At 39.6% G+C, this 23,783-nt stretch overlaps 1 protein-coding gene across 2 annotated transcripts in view; it reads left to right on the forward strand.

Moving 5' to 3' along the window:
- haus6 (HAUS augmin-like complex, subunit 6) overlaps window positions 1-23,783 on the forward strand; it is a 54,396-nt gene that overhangs the window by 13,267 nt on the left and 17,346 nt on the right. For both annotated transcript variants that reach the window (XR_007956641.1, XM_052019956.1), the window contains exons 3-11: window positions 355-433; window positions 1,554-1,686; window positions 3,122-3,266; window positions 7,082-7,147; window positions 8,529-8,574; window positions 9,311-9,484; window positions 15,965-16,149; window positions 17,266-17,395; window positions 18,771-18,873. Coding sequence is in view for 1 of the 2 variants with exons in the window: in XM_052019956.1 (XP_051875916.1) it covers window positions 355-433; window positions 1,554-1,686; window positions 3,122-3,266; window positions 7,082-7,147; window positions 8,529-8,574; window positions 9,311-9,484; window positions 15,965-16,149; window positions 17,266-17,395; window positions 18,771-18,873 (1,061 nt within the window). In the remaining variant the exon portion in view is untranslated. The remainder of the gene's footprint in view (window positions 1-354; window positions 434-1,553; window positions 1,687-3,121; window positions 3,267-7,081; window positions 7,148-8,528; window positions 8,575-9,310; window positions 9,485-15,964; window positions 16,150-17,265; window positions 17,396-18,770; window positions 18,874-23,783) is intronic.

Consider the following 23,783-nt stretch of genomic DNA (forward strand, 5'->3'; position numbering starts at 1 on the left):
CCTCTCGCGCCCCCCCCCCCCGCCCCGCGCGTGGCCCTCTCCTCTCGCCGCCCCCCCAAACATCTGAAATAAAAATATGAGAAATATTTGTGGTGGGAGAGACAATCTGGTTCAGGTCAATGGTCATGTACAATTTCCTTTACTTCCTAAACCCACCCTGCCCTCCACCCATCTTCACTTGATTAAAGTGTATAAGTTTCCAAAATTTTCCAGTTATTTGTAACTTTCTCCCTCCCAAGATATTGCTGGAACTGCTTGATATTTCCAGTGTTCTTTCATTAGAAATTTGGGTTTTTGATTTGATTTCATTGAAAAGTTTGTTTTTTTTACAGAAGTGTTTTTTTTTCCTTTAAGGGATTGTTGGCCTATTTATGATAAGAAAAGTGCTGCATGCTTCAGAAAAGCCTGCTATGAATGGATGAAGAAGATTGCTGTAAGTAATTAAACAAGAAACATATGGTTGAATGCAGGTTAATGTGATTTAATGGAATTGGGTGCCATTGTTGGACATTAAGATGCTAGAAGTATTGTGAATGTGATCAGAAGGAAAGCTGTTTTATCATCATAATTTTCATATATCATAATGCTCCTAAGTTGTTTTCTGCTTTGCTAGAAGTTCCCCAGCTTAATATTAAGACATTTACATTTCTGACAAATTTCATTCCTTAGTCACCAGCTCTCTTCCTTGCTGAAACTAAAGGTTTGTTTGTAATCTTAATTATGACCTTCAGACCATCACTTAAGATTATGCATTTCTATCTAATGTTGTATAGTCTGTCTCCACTATCACTACCAACACCACTGACATGTGTCAGCCCTTTTGCTGCTGATGTTCCATTATTCCACTGTATTTGGCATCTAAAACTTTGCCCACATCCAAACTCGTCTCCATTTTGGCCATCACCACTATTTCCAAACCTACGGTAGTTCCATTCAGCTGCTAAGACCAAGTCCAGACATTTTTTTCTGCCTCGTTTTTGGCTATTATGGATATGGTGTGCTCTTTTGGCAGTGAATAATTCTGTAGTAGAAGGTGAACCCTGTCATTTTTCCTGAGAAAGTGGAAGGGTTGTAGGCAAAACTTTAATATAAGTGATCGGAAGTCTATGTCACGTTAAAGAGGAATGCACCAAGGAGAAGAGATCTCTGAAGAGGCAGTGCAGTGGAAAAAGTGGAGAAAATGCAGTTTTTAAATTGTGCAGTGTTGTTCAATTTTTTTTTAGAAAGGTCTCCAACAGAATTAATGCTAATCCTTTGGGTAAAAGCTATTTTTACAATTGTTGTCTCATTGCTTTATTGAGCATGGTGCATTCTTCTTTGGGCATGGGGTAAGTGGGGAAATGTGGTCTGACCTTGATACATCCAATGTATTTTGCTGGTCAGGCTTGGGTAGCACTAACACTGGGTAATGCCTAACATAGAAGAAAGCCACTGATAACATTTTGGTGCTGTTGGAGATGGCATCCTTGGTGTATTTCATAAAACTGAACTGTACATTCAGAGTAAGTGCCTTTGTTATTTTTAATGCTTTGCTTTTTTTTTAACCCCTAAAGGATGAAGTTGGAAATGGTTTTCCTCAGGTTGTGGCTTCTTTATTTCTTTCTCCTGGAGGTCCTAAATTTATAAATCTTATGTTTGCATTTGCCAAATATGTACTCACGCACAAGCTAAATGAAGAACTTGAAAGTAAGTGAATATTTTTGGGCTAAATTTGAAATTATGTTTTGGCAAGTACTCTTCGATATTTAAACTTTTCTAGTAATCAATTTTTAAATGTACTATTTCTAGATTGGAGCGTTACTTAGTATATCACTAAGTGCTTTATAAGTATCAATAGAATGTTTTGGAAAAATCTCTTTGGTTCTCATTTAGATTGTAAATTTCCAAGTGAGTAGGTTGTCAGTTGATCTAGGGGAGCTTGTTCTTCTCCATTTTTTGGTACCTTTTGGCTATGTGACACACTGGTAATGGTTTGTGTGGATGCCACAGACTAGGATTTGTATTCATGGTGTGGGGGTATTTTGTCTCAAACAATCTTGCAGTCAAGAAATCTTTGGGGTTGTAGTTTGGGTATTTATTTTCATTTCCATTGCATTGATCAGTTTTATATTGGATGCTTTGGATCATTGATTCACCTGACTTTAGCTAAGTTGGTGGAAAATATGTTGCCAATGACAGCAAAATTCAAAGTTTAGCTTTCAATTTAGCACTCGGTCAGTTTTTATACTCCCAACTTTCTTGAAGCCACTTCTGAGATTAGTTGTGCACAGATACTAGCAGAGCCCTTTTGCCAGCAGCAGTAGATTAAGTTGTGCAGAATATTAAGAGTTCATTCTGCTGTCAACACTATGATGCTGGAGGACCTCAGCAGGCCAGGCAGCATCTGTGGAGAAGAGCAGGCAGTCAACATTTTGGGTCAGGACCCTTCTTCAGGACTGAAGATAGGAAAAGGGGAAGCCCAATATATAGGAGGGAGAAGCAGAGCAGTGATTGGTGGACAAAAGAGGGGAGGTGGGATGGGCACAGGGAGGTGATAGGTAGAGGCAGGTAAGAATCAGTGATGTACAGGGGAGGGGAGAGCAGATCCACCGGGGATGGGTAAAAGGTAAGAAAAGAGGGGAAAAAGGGCTAGGAAAGGGGAGAAGAGGAAAAAACATGGGGAGAGGATTTTGGCATCTGCAGTCCTTTGTTTCTCATTCTGCTTTCATCTATCTGAAGTCAAGAACATGGTCATATTTCTTTCCTTTCCCCAGGTCAAAAGGTACAGTGAAATTTTGTAACACAGCAACAATAAATTTTGGAAAAGGGAGCATGATTATGGGTATAACTTGTGTCCCTTAAATTTGAACGTCTCTGGAATTTTCTAGTTCATTTGATAATCTTCACCCTGATATTAAAATTGTAGCCTTCAAGGTTGCCAAGTTAGGGCTTCCATTAAAAGGATCAATTAAATAGTGTCTGAGCTCTTAGTGCATATACTATCTGTTTTGAAAGTTCAGGGCCAGGATGCAGTGCTTGTATGGGATTTTTATTCTGCTTCTGTCAAATTAGGGGGTAAAATTCTCATTTAATGATTCTCAAGTATTTTTGCTCAAGTTCTGTCCTCCTACATTTAAAATAGAGAGCAGCTGGCGCAACAAGGTAGTGAGGGGAAGATCACAAGACCTTCATTTAGCAGCGATGAGATGTTGTATTTCACGTAACCAGTTTTTAGAAGGAATTCAGAAAGAAGCTTTTGTCATTGAGGAATATAAAAGAAGGGAAGCGTGAGTATATTTGGATAACTGCATTTATTTTATGTAGAGTTTGGTGTTCTGTATTTACAGTATGTAAGAGTGTTTAACCTGCACCTTGAATCTGGCTTTCACATGGGGTCCAGTCGCCCTCTTAATTACAGCTCAGATCAGGACATCAATATACATGGATCTGGGTAATGAGGTAGGGCAACTAGAGGAAATACCAGTGCAAGGACATCTCTAGGGAGTAGTGATTATAGTATCACAAAGTTTAAAATAGCTAGGGAAAAGGATGTCCACCATTCAAAGGAAATATTCTCAATTGGAGAGAGTCACTTTGAATGAGACGAGGACTGATCTGGCCCAAGTAATTTGGAAACAGCCAGACAGGCAAAAATGTAGTTTAATAATGGGTGGCCTTTATAGTGCTCATGGAATACTTTATTCCCTTTTCTATTCTCTGCTAGACTTCTCTCATGTTCTCAATGATATTCTTTTTACCTCCCCCTTGAACTTTCTGCAATCAGCCTGGACTTTGCATGTCAACAATCTCATAAGCTCTTTATTCTTTATTTTAACATTTTGGTCACTTAAAGCACTGACTTTAATTTTTCTCCCCTTCTCCCTCATGGTCATGTGCCTGGAGTGTAGGTACCTAAAACATCTCCACTCTTAAAGACCACCCATTGTTGAATTACAATTCCATTGTAGCTGTGTTTCCAATATACATGGATCAGATCTGTTCTCATCCCATTTGAAATTGGCTCTCTCCAATTCATTTTTTCCCCCTTGGAGTGATGTAATCCTTTTCCATAGCTATTCTAAACTTTGATGTTATAAGCAGTATTTCTTTCCAAGTGAAATCAAACCCTATCCCTCGAATCTTTTCCAACAGCTTGCATGCCACTGAATCACTGGCCTGTAGTTTCCAGGCTTATCCCTACTGCCCTTTTTGAACAGACAACATTAGCTCTCCTATGCCTAATGAAGATGCAAAAATCTCAGTCAGAAGCAATCTCCACTTTTCACCTGGAGTTTCTTTCTCTTTCAGGCTTTTCTGCTCAGAATTGGTTTATGCAATTTGAGTTGCAAGAGATGGCCAGAGGCTCCAGGGGAAAGCCCTGGGCACCCCTGAGGGGGAGCAAGTGAGGTGGGTGGGTAGTGAACCAGTTTATTCCCTCAGCTCCAATTTGGAGAACCAGGACTTAAGTGCTGTTACATTCTGGACTAATTGAAGACCTCAATATCAGACAAGGTTAGGTGTTGTGACTGTGTGCAATATACCTATTCAGGTAATGTGTCTGCTTCTGTTCTTGGAACAACTTCCATTTGAAGACTGACTTGGCCCTGGCATCTTCCTCTCCCCCTGTCCTCCCTTTCCCAGTCAAAGTCTGGGAGGCAATGTCAGTGCATACCTTGTAAATGGAGGTGACACCTGAAATGCTGACTTTGTGACCTCCTGGCTTACTTTCATCATGGTCTATTTATTTATTAATTGAAAGGGTTTCAAAGCCACCTTTTTGGTCTTGAAATGGGGTGTGGCCAATACATTAGAATAGAGGGTAATTGTAACTGTTCTAATGTAATTTTATACTACTCTCAATTTCCTTCAGCCGTAGAGTTGTACAACACAGAAACAGGGCCTTGTGCCCATCTCCATGACAACCATCAAATACTATCTATGCTAATTCCATTTACCAGCACTTAGTCCATAGCCATCTAAGTGCTGATCTAGATATTTAATGTGAGTACTTGCCTCCATCATCCAGTGTTCCAGATTGCAACCACACACTAGGTGGGGGGAAAAAAAAATTATTCCTTGGATCCCCCTTGACCCTGTTACTTCTCACCTTAAACCTATGCCCTCTGGTTTTAGACATTTTAGAAATAGTAACTTCCAGATTTTCTGCTAAGTGAAGCATGTCATGTGAAATAGTTATAAAGTTGTACAGGCCCTTGGGGCCTATCAAGTCTACACCAACCATCGAGTACCCTCTTACTCTTATTATTCTCCACACTCATCAGCTCCACCCTAATTCTACCACCCACCTACACCAGGGGCACTTTAATGTGGCCGGTTAATCTACCAAAATGCACATCTTTGAGATATGAGGGAAAACCAGAGCACCTGGAGGAAATGCATAAAGTCATAGGGAAAATGTACAAACTCCACATGGATAGCACAGGAGGTTTGGGTTGCTGGAGGCAGCTGCTTTACTAGCTGTGCCATTGAGATGCCCTGTGGACCCTGTTACAGGGATCACTTTATTGATCAATTAAAAAAACATTTCAATACCTACTGATCTTTATCCTTGAAAGATCATTAATAAGATGATTAAACAGCAAATACGATTAATGGCAACTGTACTGTTCTTAGAAACAATTTAATTGAAGACTGAAGCTATTGCTCAGAATGACAACGGTGGAAGCTTTACAGATAATTAACTCTCTTGATTAGAGGGAAAAAGTCACTAAAATGGGAGTTGGATAATGTTGTGCAGGAAGGTATTGGATGGGCACAAGTAGAGAGTAAGCTATTGGACTACAGCCAGAGTTCCAGGCCTTTGATCTGGAGATGCAAGTTCAGATTCCTCTGGCAGATGGAGAACTTAAATTCTAATCATTAGTTTTTTGAAAATAGTTACCCTCTGTAACAAAAATCATGAAACTACCAGGACTCAAGAGATTCTGCAGATGCTGGAATCTGGAGCAATGAACACAAAATGTTGGAGGAGTTCAGCAGGTTGGGCAGCATCTATGAAGGGAAATAAACAGTCCGTAAATGCTGCCTGATCTGAGTTCCTCCATGGAACTACCAGACTGCATAACCAAATCTCATCAGGCAAGGAAACCTGCAGTCACCACACAGTCCAATCTTTACAGGGAGTTCCCGGGTTAGGTAAGGCTTCTGTTCCTGAGATCTATCCGGAACCTGAATCTTCCACAAGTTGAAAATGAAAAGTTCCCCCAAAATCATCTAATGTTTTTACCCTTGATGGCTGTTGGACTGATTTGCAAAGAGTAGCCTGGGGAAGGTCAACAAATGTGATAGTTGTTACCAGCAAGTGGTCTGTGACAAATGTTTGAATGCAGCTCGGGAGGAGTGATGGCAGAGCTGATCTAATCAGTAAGGAAAACTATCAGCAGTTTAATAAAAGAAAGCGTACGCTGATGAGATGAGGCTCGAGATTCATAATCTTTGATCTTACCTGGAGAGTTGGGAAAAGATGTTGGCTTTTTTGTGGGTGATCTCTGCATTGTCTCCTGACTAAGAGATTCGAACTACCTGACAGCACAGTCTGGCAGAATTTGTGTAAATTCAGATTTTTGTAAGTCAGGTCTTCCATAACCTGGGGGCCCCCTGTGAATGACTCCAAATCCATTAAGGTGATTGGCTCTTAACTGCACTCTTGTTTCAGGAACAATCAGAATCAAATGCCAGCAGCCAACATCAGATAAATACAAAAAATATATAAATTTTGAGAAAATATTTAATGGTGCAGATTATTCACTCTTTAGAAGAGAAAGCTTGTTCTGCATATTTTTAACCCTCACTCCCAATGCCACCCTCTCCTCCCACTACTGATTTCTTGATATTATCCCTACACCCTGACCACATTTTCCTATATGGAAATCCCTTTTAAAATTCACTATTTCATCTAAGCTCTTGTCACCTTTTCCTGGGTCACACTACCTTTTTTGTTTATATTTTGTAAAAAAAAAATCAATATTTTTGTGATTTAATGATGTACATTTATTTCTTTTCTGTCGGATGAGTTTTCACATAATTGCTTAACTGAGTTAGTTGTGATAAATGACAAGTGCATTTTTGTATTTGCCTCTAGATTATTGGTTAATGAATATCATGCCTTGAAGAAAGAGCATAAAGGAATGAAGGATCTACTAGAAAAGTAAGATCTAATAACAATGGTAGATCCTTAATGGGTAATGCCATTAATTTGCAGGATAAGCATCTAGTGAAAGTCATTATCTTTACATTGAGAAAACGTAAACTCTCTAAATTTTAATATGTCCCTTTAATTGGTGGTTTTGAGGAATTCTAATGTCCAAACTCCACCATGGAATGTGGGTTGCTTATGTACTTTAGATGAACATTAGTAGATGTAAATTAAGTTGTATTGAACGACAGGTTAATTTTGAAGAAATAAAGCTGCTCTTTTGTAATTTTAGTGACAATATTTATGTCAGTGGCATAATGGAACTGAAGCTAATTGCTACAGGGAGTCCTTTGAACTTAAAGTAATCTCTTAAGCATGGTATTATTGATAGATGAGTTGCAATTGAGGATGAAATTGATCTCGTATTTTTGTATGGATATTAGTGTGATATTCAATTTAGAGATTACATTGGCCTGAGACAAGATGAACTAAGCAATGCTCAATTCTTGTGGGGAATTGATCAATCAGGTTGCCAGTTTTTGGCTGGAGAATGAAACGGGTCATGTTCTGTGTGAAGGCAGAATGGTAGACATGGTTTACATGGACTTTAAGTCTTGTGGCTCCATTTGGTAGGCTGGTTCAGAAGGTTAAGGCACAAGGGATTGAGGTGTGTTGTCAAACTGGATCCTTTAAAGGGGACCTGAAGGGCAGGTTTTTCCACATAGTGGTAGGCATATGGAATGAGCTGCCAGAGGTGATGGTAGAGCTGGATACAATTACAACACTTAAAAGGCAGTTGGATAGTGCTTGGTGATAAAGGGTCTAATGCAGGTAAATGGGATTAGTGTAGATAGAATTCATCGTCGGCACAGATGAGGTGGGCCGAAGAGGACTGTTTCTGCACAGTACGGATCTGTGCTTGTTCATTATTAACTGGTTTATTTTCACCAAAAGAAATTGTCCTGTTTCCATGCTTAAAATGAAATTAGTTTCGAACATGACATGTTCTCTAAACTTGGCTAATGTGCAACACGTTACTACAAAATAACATTCCACAATTGAAGAATATTATGTAACCTCAAAAGGATAAAGCCAACTGCAGTACTTGTTATGCAGTAGTAGTGAACTAGCTTGAAACTCCACTTTGTATTTAGAGGCAGAAAGTTAACTTTATTTTCCTCAATTTGTTTTTGTCAATCATATAAAAACCAAAATAACTTATTTTGCTGTAAGAGATTGGAAGCAGTTAATAATAGTTGGCCTGATGTGAAATGAATTTTTTCCCTATAAAATCTTGCATCCCAAATTTTGTTTTGCATGTGTTCCATATAAAGATCTGCAGTGTGTGAATCCATTTACAGAACTCTTAAACTTTTTAAAAACTTTTTCCTAGAGCTGCCAATGACTGCACAGAAGAACCTTTTCAAAAATTGAAAGAGGTTTGTATTAATTTCCTTTAGTTTTTCAATTAACAGCCAAAATTGTTTGTTTACTTTTAGGAGCCTTGATGCTTAGCTTACATTCCTGAGCCTAACTTAATTGGTTGGTAAAGCTTTTAGGCAAACCACTGTTTATTTTATTTTTACTAACAAGCTGGATTTTTTGGCCATGTGCCCACACCCTTTTATTAAAGAATTCCTTTCATTGAAATTTTGCTATTAATTATATTGTTCAAGTGGAGAATCTGATGTGCAGATCTCTTCCTGCCAAGCATCTCTGGTTATGTAGATTTTGTCTTGGAGTGACTGTAAAATAGCAAGAGTTTGAACTCTGAACCATGATCTAAGAAGAATGGAAGCCTTGCCACCATTTGAGAAAAAACAAACTGAGCAACATCTGTGGGGGCAGGAGGCAATGTCAATGTTTCGGGTTGAGACCCTGCATTGTACTCGTTCAGCAGTTTGGTTTTTTGCTCCATATTCCAGCATCTGCAATCTTTTATAAAAATCTAAAGACTTTTGAAACCTGTAACTTTCTCATTCAGTATTTCAGTCACTGGATCATAAAAACTGTCCATATGAAATGACTTGTCTAAAATTGTAGTAACTGTATGGTGGGGAATGTTGGCTGCTCAGTCTATACATTGTGTGACAGAAAATTAACATTGATTTAAGAATTATGTATATTTTGCACTACTGAAACTTAATTTGTTGCACTAAAACTACTTCCATTCAGCTGCGTGAGATGTGGAAAACAGTCATGGACATGCTGTTGGAGTTGGAAAAAGAAAAGGAAATTATTGACTCCATAATGGAGGGTCGTGTAGACTTGGACATTCTTGATGGAACAGATGTTACGTTAAAAGTTCCAAGACCGTTAGTAACTAAGATCGAGAAAGAAGCAGATCAAGTGAGTATGCTTCATAATGATCAATGCTATCCTTAAGTTTTTGTTACATAAAGATTCTTGATTATTGGGCAAAAAAACTTTTTAAAGTGAAGCTCAAGTGCTTCTCCTTGCATACAATTCTGACTGTAGTTAAGAGAACTTGAAAATTGTTTTTGAAAGCCTGTTTTCTGAAGGCTACTGCTTTATACTAGTTAACTCCTTTCAGGGCACCACATGTTATATTGTTCATCAGTGTGCCCAAATGTTCTAGGAATGAAGAGCATTTGATGCAGTTCTCTGATTATAATATTATGAAATGTTGTCTCATCCATTGAGTTGGCCGTTGTGATGAAAGTTTTTGCCTTATTTGCTATCCTGGTTGAGATCTATTAATGTATCAATTAGTCAAGCCTTGGCACACTGCATTTTAGACAGTGCCTTAAATTTAAGATGTATTAATTCACAGAACGTGAACACTGCTGGCAAAGGCACATCTGTCTGTTTCTAACTTTCTCTGAATTGGGAAGACAGTTAAGAGTCCACATTGAGTCTGGAGTCACGTATGGATAGATTGGAAGATTGGGACTTCAGTCCACTAGACTTCCTCACCTTGTGGATAAGGAGATTTTGTCCCTTTAGTAGAGCAGTATTTGTTAGGAAATGAATCAAGGATTGCAAGTTAATGTTCAATTGTACCAATTGTCATATTCTTTAAAATGGCTATCTCCTGCCTCTTGTGCCTAACTCGACACATCAAAGAATATAAGACCCCCAACTATGAAAGTAGTGTACTGGTCTGTTGCTGTTATCCATGATGATCCTGACATATCAGGTCCTGAACTTCATATTGTGGACTGGAAGATGCCTGTATATAATGTCTTAATATGGGGTACCAATTTCACACCATTTCACATGGGGCTTCACAGAAGAGTTTTGATCCAGTGGCAAGGGGTATCAAGATTACTGGGGAATCAGCCTCAGTTCTGCTGGTATTAGTACTTGTGCACAAGTGTCCATTTGGCATGTATGCTTAAAAAGTACTTGCATACAAGTGGATCCATTGCTGCCCTCTTCAGTCACCTGCCCTCATGTTGCTGAGCCCAGCTGCATGTCCTAAAACTAGGCAATGAAGGGCTTCAGTGACAAATCCCCAATCTCATGGTCCATATCTGGAAAGAGGATATAACAAGCAGCCTTGGGTTCTGCAATTATGATTATAGGTGGGAAAGGAGCCAAATCAACTGTGCTAACTACAGGTGAGTTGCCCTGCTATTTGCCATAAGAAATGTCACTGGCAGGGTTCTTCTCAACCACTTGCTCCCAGCAGCCAAGGAGCTATTCCCCAAATTGCAGTGTGAATTTCATCTGTAGAGATACAGTGGACATGTTTCACCCTGCAACCACTCAGAGAAAAATGCAAGGAGCATCATCAAAGCTGTTGACTTTCTCAATCGCTGGGACCATGGGATGTCTTCCAGTTTAGCTGCCTAAAGAAATTTATCTCCATCTTGCATCTGCTTCATGATTACATGAAATCCATGATATTAACCAAAAGATACAGCCAATTTTGGTGAAGTGAGTCCCTGTATGAAACAAGTATGCATAATGCCCTAACATTTTTCTCCATCTGTCTCACAGTAATGTTGTATTCAGTGTAACAAACTTTGTGAAAGTAGAACTGAACAGCAACTCCAACAGAAAACAATTCAACCTGTAGTGACTGTAATCCAGAACCAAGGTGGCCCCAATCTCAGTGGTGCAGATGCAGAGTGCAGACAGTATTTGTGTTTAGATATGCTCAGAGCCAGAGTTGCAAACCATTATCAACTCTTAGACTGAAGTGTACAAAATGTTGAGCTTGAAACTGACCATCCAGAAGACAAAGCTACTCTACCAACCTCTCCCCAATGTTGTTACAGGGCTGCATGATACAATGAGACCCTGCAAAATGTGGGACATTTCCCGTATCTCGGGAGCCACCTTTTGCATTGAGAGAATACATCAGTGATGAAACTTGCCACTTCAATGCACAAGTACAGTCTTTAGACAATTTGAGGAAAGGGGTGTCCAGAACTGGCACAGAATTCACGGTTTATTGAGCAGCAGTGATCCCTTTCCTCCTATGTGCTTCTGAGACCCAGGCTACTTGCAGCAAGCACCATGGGGCACTAGAAAGAGGCCACCATTGTTGCATCTTACAAATCTTCCAAAATCGATGTCCTCCCCGAGACCAACATCCCCAGCACTGAGGTGCTAGTTACACTGTCACAAAAATCAAACAGCTGGAGGAACTCGAGGGTCAAGCAGGATCTGTGGAGGCAAGCGATAGACATTTTCAGTTGAAACCTTGGACTGAGAGTGCAGAGGGAAGATGACCAGTGTAAAGAAGTGAGAGGAAGGGGTGAGGCAGGGGCTGGCAGGTGATGGGTGGAATCAGGTTGAGAAGGCAATGATGGCATGTGGAGACAGGAGGGGTGGAGCTGGGAGACAGTAGCTGGTGGTTGTTAGGTAGACAGAGTAAGCGGGGGGTGAAGAAAGGACAGATGGGGAGGGGGGATGCAGGTGAAGACAGGCTGGCAGGTGATAAGTGGAGAGACAAAAAGGATGCAGATGCTAGAATCTAAGTAGGGTGATAAGTGGAGCCAGATAAGGGAGGCATGATGGGTAGATGGAAATAGTTGGGGTAGAGGATAGGAGAATGGGGTTAAGTTTGCATTTGGCTTCACCGTGGCAGTTAGAAGGCAAAGAATGGGTTGGTCAGTATTGGAAAGGGAGTTGAAATGGCATGCAACCAGGAGCTCTGGGTGGCCATTGTGGACAGTGTAGGTGTTCTGCAAAATGGTCACCTGGTCCACATTTGGTGTCTCAGATGTGGCCTCCTCTACATTAAGAGTACTGAATGCAGTAGAGGTGCATGTGAATCTTTGCCTGACCTGGAAGGGCCATTAGGTCCTTGGATGGTGGTGAGGGAGGAGGTGAAGGATCAGGTGTTGCATCCTCCCAAGGTGAGGAGCAAGGCAATTGTATTGCTGTTCTGTCTGGGGTTGAAGGAGTGTTTGCAGATGTTGGGGAAATACAGGTGAGGGCTTTTTCAATCATAGAAGAGGGGAAGCTATTTTTCTTGAAACAGAAGGATATTTTAGATGTCTTGGAATAGAAAGCCTCATTTTGAGAATGGATACAGAGAAACTGAGAAAGGATGGTGTCCTTGTAAGAGACCGGGTGGGAAGAGTGGTCTAGCTAGCTGTGGGAGTTGGTGAGTTTACAGAAAATGTCAGTAGACAGTTTGTCTACTGAGATGGAGAGATCCTGAAGAAGAGGTGTCAGAAAATGGTCCATGAATTGGTGGGGTTGGAAGTTCATAGCAAAGGTGATGAAACTGAGTACAGAAATTAAAACTTGCCTGCCAGCACCTTGCACTCAATTGGTTCTGTTGGACAGGTCAGTGTTAACATGGCCAACACCAGATTCCTGAATCAAACACAGTTCTGAATTCTATCATGGGGAAGAGATTTATAGTAGACAGGAAAAGATTCAAGAATGCACTGAGAGCTTCCTTGAGGAATGCAATATACATACTGATTCCTGCATATGGCTGGGCCATGACTACTCAAAGCAGAGAAGAATCTGGGAATGCATTGAGCATCTAGAGACCATGGATCAGAAACCCTACACAAGTGGTGGAATGAGCTCAGCAAAAAACCCATGAAACCAGAATGGAAGCAAGTTGTATACAATCCTGAGGTTCTGCGAAGATTCAATTTTCGGTTCTGAGAGAAAGGTTATTGGTGTTGCAGCATATAATTAAGAATTGATATTCAGAAAATTTCCTGCAATTTTCAAAATCTTTGTCTCTTCTCCGATTGGAAAATTATCTGCTGGGAAGAAGGAAAGTGTGAGTGATTACATCAGCACTGTAAAAAGTAAAATACTGAAGAAGCTGGAAATCAGAAATAAAAATCAGTTCCAGAAATGGTTGGTCAAGTGGCATCTGTGGGGGGAATATCTGATTCATTTAATCATAAGATTTATGCATATGCATGGAAAAAAGTTTAATCTGGATAGTCATGATCTGACATGACAGTTTGGACACAAGTTGTTCCTCTCCCTGAAACTGAACTTGTGGATAATTAAGGTGGCTAACTCTGAATTCTCCAAAGTGGGAAAGATGGAAAATGAGGAAATGGGTTTACAGGATTTTTTTGTTATTAAAATTGCTGTGATCCCTGACAGAAGTATCACAAATCTTCTAAAGTTTCAATTCTGCTGAGCCATTTTTCTGATAAGAACATCACTGTACTTGCCATTAGTTTTTGATTAACATTTTACATTGATAGTTGAGATCTTGTGATCTTAACCAAAGAGGACAATATTGATTACTTGGGAAAATTCTGAGTTTCAAACACTATCCCCTCTTAATAGTTCAGGTACTATTTGAGACCTATGATTTTTCATTGTATTTTGTGCAGATGTAGTTTCACCTGCTACCAAGGAAAATTGCCATTATTTCACTGCCATGCCTTTCACTTGACAACATGTTTCCAAGATCAGGTATACGGAGCATTCATTACTCAGTGAAAAGTTTGGAGCTATAGTACTGCATTTTTCTCTTGTTATTAACAACCTTTACAAAACATTCATCAGTGAAACACTATCTTGGCAAATTAAAAGAGCATTTTGTTTTGACAACTTGTCCCAATGACTATTTCTGATTCTTTCTGCACCTTTGGGTAGGTTTTCACTCTGGTTAGGTCCTCCATCTAAAATCTGCAGATTTATGTTGTGCATTTTTTCTGTGTATGTATTAAAATGGAATTCCTGTTATTGCAACTGAAGTGGATGGCCTGTTCTCAAAAAGCTTCCCTCTATTTTCTTTAAAGCTGCTCCTCCCAGTTCCCTATGGGGTTCTAGTCAGTTATTACCTTGTTTTTGAAATGTGAATTAAAGTTAGAAAATGCTGCAAGTGCTCAGCAAGTCAAGCAGGATCTGTGGAAAGAGAAATGGTTAATGTTTTGGTATGTTTCTAGTATTTTAAGATGTCTTTCTTGCATGTACATTGAAACATGCAGTGAAGTGCATCTTTTGCGTCGAGTGTTCTGGGGGCAGCCAAGCTTCCAGCACCAACATAGCATGCCCACAATTTCCTAACCCGTATGTCTTCGTGTTGTCCTGATTTTAAGTTCCCACTCCTGTCTGCTGGAAAGTAAGTGCTGCAGATTAATTCTGTTAAAACGCATTTATTAGCAGTATACTGCAGGAGAATTCTCCTCAAACTCTCATGTAGTCTTTATCGGAGGTCTCCACAGTCCAAAGCAGCAGACAGTAATTTATACAGATTGTCATGCACACTTAATGAATTCGTCTCCACGAGTTTTGGTCAGGCCTCAGAGAACCAAAGACAGACATTGCACCTATTGTCCAACATAATTGAGTTATAATCAAGAGATTCAAAGACTGATATCACCCTCACTGTTTGAAACAAGCTTCCTCCAGTCTGTTTATTACACCCAGCATCCTTATTGTCTAGCATAACTGGTCTGCAACCAAGGTTCCGGACACAGTAATTAACACCTATCCATTGAGTCAGCAGCTTGCATGCTCTTGCTTGCGAGGTATTTTTCCATCGGCTATATGTATAGTCAGTTTTTTTTTAAAAACCCTTTACTTCCTCATTTGGAATGTGGGAGGAAACCAGAGCACCTGGAGGAAACCCATGCAGACACAGGGAGAATGTACAAACTCCTTACAGACAGCAGCCAGAATTGAACCTGGGTCCCTGATGCTGCAATAGCATTATGCTAACTGCTACATTTGCAGCACCTGCAAATTTTTGTTTTAAGGAGTTATGGCCCAACAATAAAACACAAGTATCCTTGCAAAATAGGAATCAAAATCTCATCAAATAATGAGATTTCAGCCTGATGAGAGTTGAATGCCTTAAAATGCAACCTGTAACAAAAATAGTCTCTGGGTATATTGTCCTAGTGCAGTTTTGGGGGATGTGGTAAAGGGAAAAGGATAGAATTGAAGTTAAGCCAGCTGAGAATAGACTGTCCTTCACTGACAGATCTTCTGTCTTTGGTGGATGGGACGTGGAAAGAACTGTTGCGATATACCTCATCGAAGGGATTTGATTTTAAAGTCTGACCCAAAAGATCTTTTTGAGAAGCTTGAATTGATAAGAACACAGCTAAAGGATGGGGAACATACGATACTTATCAAAGGAGTAAGTGGGGTGGGGGGGGCGGGGAAGAGTTTGGAAATAGAGTTGAGTGGTTCCATTATCGGTGTTGACACAACAGGTTCTAACTGGTAAACTAGATTCAGAAACTCCAAATTGAACTTGAAGATTTTTTTTGTTCTTAGTATGTAGGTAAAGGGGCATATTTGTATCAATCAATCTGACCTTAAGTAAGACATGCCAGCACCATGTTTCTCATCAAGATTCCAGCATCTGCAGTCCTTTGTTTCTCTGCTTTAAGTGTTTGATTCTGTTTGCAGATTGATGATCTGTACAAAGCTGGTAAACTGAATCCTGCAGCAATAAACCAGCTGTGCAATTGGTCTCTCAAACTTCTTGGTGACCAGCGCGACCAAGTAGGCTCGGCAGAATTGGAACATTGTCTTTCCTTGGAAAACTTAGCAGAATTTCTGAAAAATGAACTAATTGAATTGAAGGAAAAAAGGTAACTTACCCAAATTTCCAATTGATTAAAGTTAAGAGGAGGTGAGTGCTGCCTTGAAATGAAGTTAGTATTGTCCCATTCTTGTTCATGGGGAAATAATCAAAAATTACCTTTTTATCCCTTCTCCAATCTTAATATATCACTCTGCTCTCTAAATTTTGCTATTGGTCCTGTTACATAGTTTAAAAGCAAGTTCTCCTTCACTTGGGTGTTTTTAACATTTTATTCTGAGTTGACATTCCATGAAGCATTTTTTGTTTTAGATGTATGGTGTAACTGCTAACTTCCTGAGTAATGATAGCATTTTCTCTCCTCCCCAGCTAAGAAAATTGGACTGGGCCTTTTCCTTATGCTGTTTTAGGTTGTACTTACTGGTTTTGTATGCTAGTGGCATCAATGTGACCTAAAATTTTTAATGTCTAACTATTTACAAGGCATTCCTATATGGAGTTTCTACACTAATTCCACTACTTTGAAATAATTGCTTAGGGGAACAATATTCCATTAATCTCTGAAAATGTACTGATTAGTGAACTAGCTTGGGATAAATTTAAGCTTTAACAGATCTTTTAAAGTCTGAATATCATGCAACAGCTTGTAGTATACTTCACTGAACATGACAACACTTTAATAGTTTTCTAGATAAACTCAGTAAACACCTCTTTGGAGTTGCAACAAATAGAGCAGATATTTACTTTTTTTCCCTCTTGCAGTTTGTTTTACCCAAAATCTGTTAAACATGGCTGTCCATATTGATACTGTTGAGACTGAAATCCTAGTTCTGGTGTCTAATAAAAACATTACTATAATTTTTCATTGCCTTCAAATTTTATTTTTCTAAAACACTTTCTGTTAATGTAATTTGAGTGACCATTGTTGCTTAGTAAATGGAAATAATCTTGGTTTGGGACATGTTATTTTGTAATTTAGTGGTGGTTACCAAGCTTCTTTCCATTTCTTACAGCTGATTAACATTTGCAAATCCAGGCACTAAAATCACCATTGGTATGAGATGTGTAAGAAATTCTTGAAGGCCATCAGTATGTGATAGAATATATTATTTCTCTATTTTACTTAACTGCTGGATTTTCTTCTGTTATCTAATTCATTCCACAGCCAGCAGATAACACAGGAAATTTTTCCCTCTGTGAAACAATCAATAGCCAAAATGGAAGGTGCATGGGACAAAAAATGTGAGCAGTGTTTGAATCGAACAGGTTTTTCCCCTATGAGGAAAAAATATCCTGTAAGTAGACCCTTTTGCTGAATACTTACCATGCTGGCAAAGTCAAAACTTCAATGAAATCCACTTGTGTTAATAAATTAAAACTGATAAACCCTAATCTGTAGCTTTGTGGGTCTCTCAGGATAGAATTGAAATTAAGCCAGCTGAAAATAGACTGTCCTTCACTGACAGATCTTCCGTCTTTGGTGGATGGACCATGGAAAGAACTGTGTTGTAATATACCTCAAAGGGATTTGATTTAAAGTCTGACCCAAAAGACCTTTTTGAGAAGCTTGGATAGATAAGAACACAGCTGAAAGTTGGGGGGGTGGAGGGGGGGGGGGTGGTGGAAACAGAGTTGAGTGGTTAATCTATAGAAAAGTTGTTTTAGAGGGAACATCACTTGTATTGAAAACATTGGAGCTTAATGATATGTTAACAGATGTTAGGCACTTCAGTCTGTAAAGTTTACTTTAGTGCGCTGAGAATGCTAGCTATTTTCACTAATGTCCCATATAAGTAGCTGTATTAAGGAGTATAGAGTGCATTTGGTCATGTACAGTAGTAAGTGTAATTTGCAAGTTTATGAAGAAATCATTGGAATCTGAGGCTACATTAGATGGCTTTTCCCAAAATCTGCATGGGTGCAACTGGTTGAATGGCTTTCTATACTAGAAGCTTCTATGCTAGCCTAAGTAAGTTGGTGTGTTAGAGACATGATGATTCTCCTGTTTTAGAGGAACATTGGATTATTTTTCTTGTCCAAACTGTAATGTTGTCTTGTCTCAAACATCACTTGTATCCTATTTGCACTTGGACGTTTTGAATAAAGTTTGAGTCATTTTGAAATAGTAATAGTGAACATGGCAAAAAAATAATGAAAACTGAATGGAAGAGAACTTGCAGCTCAGTAAACTCAGTAAGCTGCTGTCATATCTTTAAGACTGATATTTCAAGTGGGGTACACAGTGTGCAAGTTACTGGATTAGAAGCCACTGATCTGAATTATTAGTTAGAAACAAGTTCAGATACCAGAATTATAGCTAGCGAATTAGAATAACTGAAGCAAATCTGAAATTTGAAGAAGAAGCTAGCTCAGTAACTGAAACTACTGGATTGTTGTAAGTGTCTATCGAGTCTGCTATTCCTCTTTAGTAGAGGAAATGTGCCATCCTTGCCCTGTCTGGCACATGAGACTAATGTGGTTGATGTTTAGCAGCCTCTTAAATTTTGATGCAATTTGATGATTGACTGTAAGTGGTAACATTTTTAGTAATTTCAAGTGAATGAATAACAAAAACATTCTAAGCCTTCAAATATCCTATGTGTCTTGATTTAGTTTGGGGTATGGAAATCTCATTCCATCAGCTTCAGAATCAATGGTTTTTTTCTATAGGTCCTTGATCTTCTTCCAACCATGCCAACTTTATCTTTTGAGCCTGCTTCAGAAGAAGCTTATAAAAGCAGTGTTTTTTATTCACACTCTGCAACACTTTCAGGTGAGTTCAGAAAATGCTAATCACGCTGTAATAGCAATTCCTTCTTGTGATTTTTTTTTCTTTGCCTAGAACTTATTGCATTTTATTTGTGGGTAAGATGTATTTTTCAATAAAATGCATAAAGAAAATTCATTGATTCTTAAATTTGTATTGTTTTGAACTTTATTCATTTTCTATGTATCAATCACTGGTATTTCCTGAGTTTTCAAGAAGCTTGCTCTCCATTTGTAGTGACCATCTGTCACGTAAAGAATAATATTATTGTTTTTAGACTGGTGTGCAATCACACAGTTACATAGCCATTCAGCCCAGCAAGTCTTTGCTAGTACTTGTGCCCCACTAAACATCCCACCCCCTTGGCAAATCCTTCCTCCTTTTCTCATTACTCTACCATTCCTTGTGATAGTTAATTCCATTCTTTGAATGAAGTTTTTACTGGATTTCCTTTTAAACATATCGGTGAAAGGATCTTAAATTTATGGCCTCTCATTCTGGTTTGGTTTACAACTGAAAATGCCATCTCTGGGGCAAATGGTTTCCTTCAGTGGCCCCTGAAGGAAACCATCTGTGTTCAACTGCTCACACGTAGCTAGATCCCAAACTTGCAGAGCTTCACCTTAAATATAAGACAAGCTGAATGACAGGTGCTAGTACAGTAGTTCTTGTTCTATAATCTGGACATCGTGTGGAGTCTAGTGATGGAATATGGTGGGGCCAGGTACTGATGTTGTTCAGCATTTTGCTGAAGAGTTTGCCTTTGCAGTCCTGCACAAGCCAGACATGTAGGATTGAAATTCCCGTTGATTTGAATGTAGCTTCCCACCTGGGTGTTAAGAAGTTGATGGCAAATTCAGTTTTCTTTGACTTTAGTTGTTCAATTGTTCTGGTCTACGGAGTCTCTTCATTTTTTAAGTAAGCTAAAATTTCATGATATTCCTTGGTCTTGGGTTCTAAATGAGTTCAACATATTTCCTGCTCCAATTCATTAACTTTGGCGCTTACCCTTTGACAGTCATACCACCTATTGGTGTAATCAATTTATCATTTTAGCTAGGATATTTGGGGTACTTTTTGATCTTTCCATCTTCAATTTCTGTAGCTGCATAATCTGTATGTTATTGCTTTCTATCTCAATACTTAATTACATTCTTCCAACTTATCTGTTTGTGTTTCCCATCTTCTGAGGTAAATGCTATTTATTTTCCATGAAATAGTGTTTGTTCTGCTTTTCAGATGTTTTTATTATGTACTCTCATATCTATCAACTCCTCCTGATTCTTTTGTCACTTGTACTAAAGGGCAAGGTAAAGCTGCCACTTCAATCTGTATGCCTACAAGATGTAGGAGTAAACCAGAGCACCCAGCAAAGTTGAGGGGTGATTTGTGCAAACTCTGCACACTGCAACTAAGGTCAGGGTCAAACCAGGATCCCGGTAGCTGTGAGGTGGCACCAGCAGCATTTACTGCTGCACCGTCAATCTCTCTGCCTCCACACACCTTTCATGTTGCCACATATCCACCTGTTAATTGTGTTCAGAATCCTAGATTCACTTGCAATCTCTTACTCAAATTTGGCTATTTGCAGTAGTCTTTATACATTAATAGATGGATACAGGCCCTTCGGCTAATGAGTCCATGCTGCCCACATTTCTTTTCTTAAAAAAAAATCGTAGCTTTTCTTAAAAAAAATACTGCAGATTCTCAGACACTGCTTCAGTTTCTGAGTACTATCCTGTTTTCTTACACTCCCTCCACTCACCCCCCTTCCCCTGCTCCTCTCAAACTGATTTTAAAGCAAAGCTCTTTGCAATTTTCTCTTCATTCTTGCTGTAACTGTTTTAAATCTGAACATTGTCCACATTCTTCTGATGTTGAATGTTTCATTTACTTACTTTTTTCTGGTCTGCAACTCATTGGTAAGGACTGCATTTATTGCCTATGTTTATTTACTCTGGGGAGGTGAGCTGTTGCCTTGAACTTCTACTGTTCTTTTGATTTTAAAAAATAATCCTGCAATGTTGTGGGGAGTGTTCCAGAATTTGGACTCAGCACTGATGAAGGAACAGTAGTTGTATTTCCAAGTTAAGATGATGTGCAACATGGAGGTTGTAAGGGGGAAGGGAGGGAGGCAAGAGTGCAAGTGGTAGCATTCCCAAGTGCCTGAAGCTCCTGAAAATAAAAACTGCAGATACTGAAAATCTGAAGTAAAAACAGTGCTAGAAAAACTAAGATCAGGCAGCATCCGAGGAAAGAAACTCAACATTTCAGATCAAAGACCCTTCACTGCTTTCTTTCTCAGTTCTAATGTAGTCTAAGTAGCAGAAAAGATGGGGGAGGGAACTGAGTAGACAAGGGCATGTTTGTAATAGGGTGAAGTGATTATAGCCACTAAATGAATAGTTAAGCTCTTGTCTGGGTGATGTTGTGTAGTCTGGCTGACAAAAAACCATAGAACCATACAGCACAAAACAGGCCCTTCGGCCCACCATGTTGTGCCATCCATCAGACCACCCTCACACTACCTAACCCCTTCCTCCCGCATATCCCTCTATCTCACATTCCTCCATGTGCCTATCCAACAAGCTCTTGAACCTGTTCAATGTATCTGCCTCCACCACCACCCCAGGCAGTGCATTTCATGCACCAACCACTCTCTGGGTGAAAAACCTCCCTCTGACATCTCCCCTGAACCTCCCACCCATAACCTTAAAGCCATGACCTCTCGTCTTGAGCATTGGTGCCCTGGGAAGGAGGCGCTGACTGTCTACTCTATCTATTCCTCTCAATATTTTATATACCTCTATCATGTCTCTCATCCTCCTCCTTTCCAGTGAATAAAGCCCTAGCACCTTAAGCCTCTCCTCATATTCAATACTCTCCAATCCAGGCAGCATCCTGGTAAATCTCCTCTGCACCCTCTCCAATGCCTCCACATCCCTCCTATAATGAGGCGACCAGAACTGAACACAGTACTCTAAGTGTGGCCTAACTAGAGTTTTGTAAAGCTGCATCATCACCTCGTGGCTCTTAAACTCAATCCCGCGACTTATGAAAGCCAACATCCCATTAGCCTTCTTAACTGCTCTTTCCACCTGTGAGGCAACTTTCAATGAACTGTGAATATGAACCCCCAGATCCCTCTGCTCCTCCACACTGCCAAGTACCTTGCCATTCACCCAGTACTCTGCCCTGGAGTTTGTCCTTCCAAAGTGTACCACCTCACTTCTCCGGATTGAACTCCATCTGCCACTTGTCAGCCCAGCTCTGCATCCTATCAATATCCCTCTGTAAACTCCGACAGCCCTCCACACTATCCACAACACCACCTATCTTAGTGTCATCTGCAAACTTAGTAACCCAGCCCTCCACCCCCTCATCTAAGTCATCTATAAATATCACAAAAAGTAGAGGTCCCAGAACCAATCCCTGCGGGACACCACTAGTCACTGCCTTCCAATCTGAGGGCACAAAGTGGGGAAAAGGAATGACAAACGGCCAATCCTGATACAGAAAGAGCAAGTTATCTGAAGTTGAATTCAATATAACACATGATGAGTACAAAGGAGTTTAACTAGCCATTCAGTGGCAAAACCAAAAGTAGATTGGGTGATTGATTTGCGAAGCACCTGTGCACGGCCCACAGGAGTGACCCTCGTTTTCTGGTTGCCTGCCATTTCATTTTGTCATCCTTCTTGCACTAACTTCTGTATGTGGTCTCCTGTGTTGTTATGAGGCCCAACATAATCTTGAGGAACAATGCCTCCATTTTCTCATCGACACATGTAGCCTGCAGAACTCTAATGAATTCTCTGACTTCAGATAACTTGTTCTTTCTGTTTGTCAGTGCTGGCAACTTGTGCTCGTCACTCCTCTTTTTGTTTAGTATATTCTGGGTTGCTCAACACATCCCAATAGGCCTGACTATACAATGTCACCAAGACTTCACATTACAAAGGCAAGAGCTTAACTATTCACTTAGTGGCAACATCGTTTCACCCTATTACAGACTCGCCCTCCCCACCTCTGCTACTGAGACTAACTTGCTTTCTTGATCAATTCTGATGAACTCTTCAGCCTGAAATGTTTACTGTTTCTCTTTCCACAGATGCTGCCTGATCTGAGTTTTCCAGCATTTTTGTCCTCTGGTGAATGTATAGGGTAGTGGATGGGCTACCAATCAAACAGGCTAGTTGGTGATGCGATTTCTTGACCTTCTCAAATGGAGTTTGGAGCTGTGATCCAGACAAGTAGAGCTTGTTCCATCACACATAGCTGATTTATCATGGAGATGATACAAAAGCATTAGGGTTAGGAGCAGTCACATGTTGCAGGATACCCTGCTGGGGTTCAAGCTGTTGTACCTTGAAGTTTTCCTCTTGTGTCACCATTTTGCTGCTCCACTGTTGTAATTGCAGCATTTATGTAGCTGGTCCTGTTTAATTTCTGATTAATGGTGACCCACAGGGTAATGGTACCAATTTATAAGCATAAGCCCACTTTGTGGAATTAGTTCAGACATAATGATTTGTTTCATATTGGGTTTAAAACTTTATTTTCTTCAAAAGTTAAATGTACTTTAAAAAGTTGTTAATTTGAAGCTATAATTACACTGTTCTGTAAATGCTGTCTATCCCATGTCTTTCCTGTCAGTTAGTTTAAGGGCAATGTTGTGGAAACATAGTTTGATCTTGCTTGCTGCCTCAGCAAAAGAGGGGAGAGCATGGCTTTTCATTTAAAACAAATGCTTGCAAAGGAGTATGAATTTATTGATTTTTAAAATCCTGCAAGTTAAATTAATTCTTTCATTGACAACAACCATAGTTCTTTTTAAAATTTGTTGCTTTGACTGGAATAACATATTGTGCAATGATCAAGTATTTAAAGCCTAATACTTCTCTGTATTTTGGGCA

The sequence above is a fragment of the Pristis pectinata genome, chromosome 7, assembly GCF_009764475.1.
Source record: "Pristis pectinata isolate sPriPec2 chromosome 7, sPriPec2.1.pri, whole genome shotgun sequence".
NCBI classification, from domain to species: Eukaryota; Metazoa; Chordata; class Chondrichthyes; order Rhinopristiformes; family Pristidae; genus Pristis; species Pristis pectinata.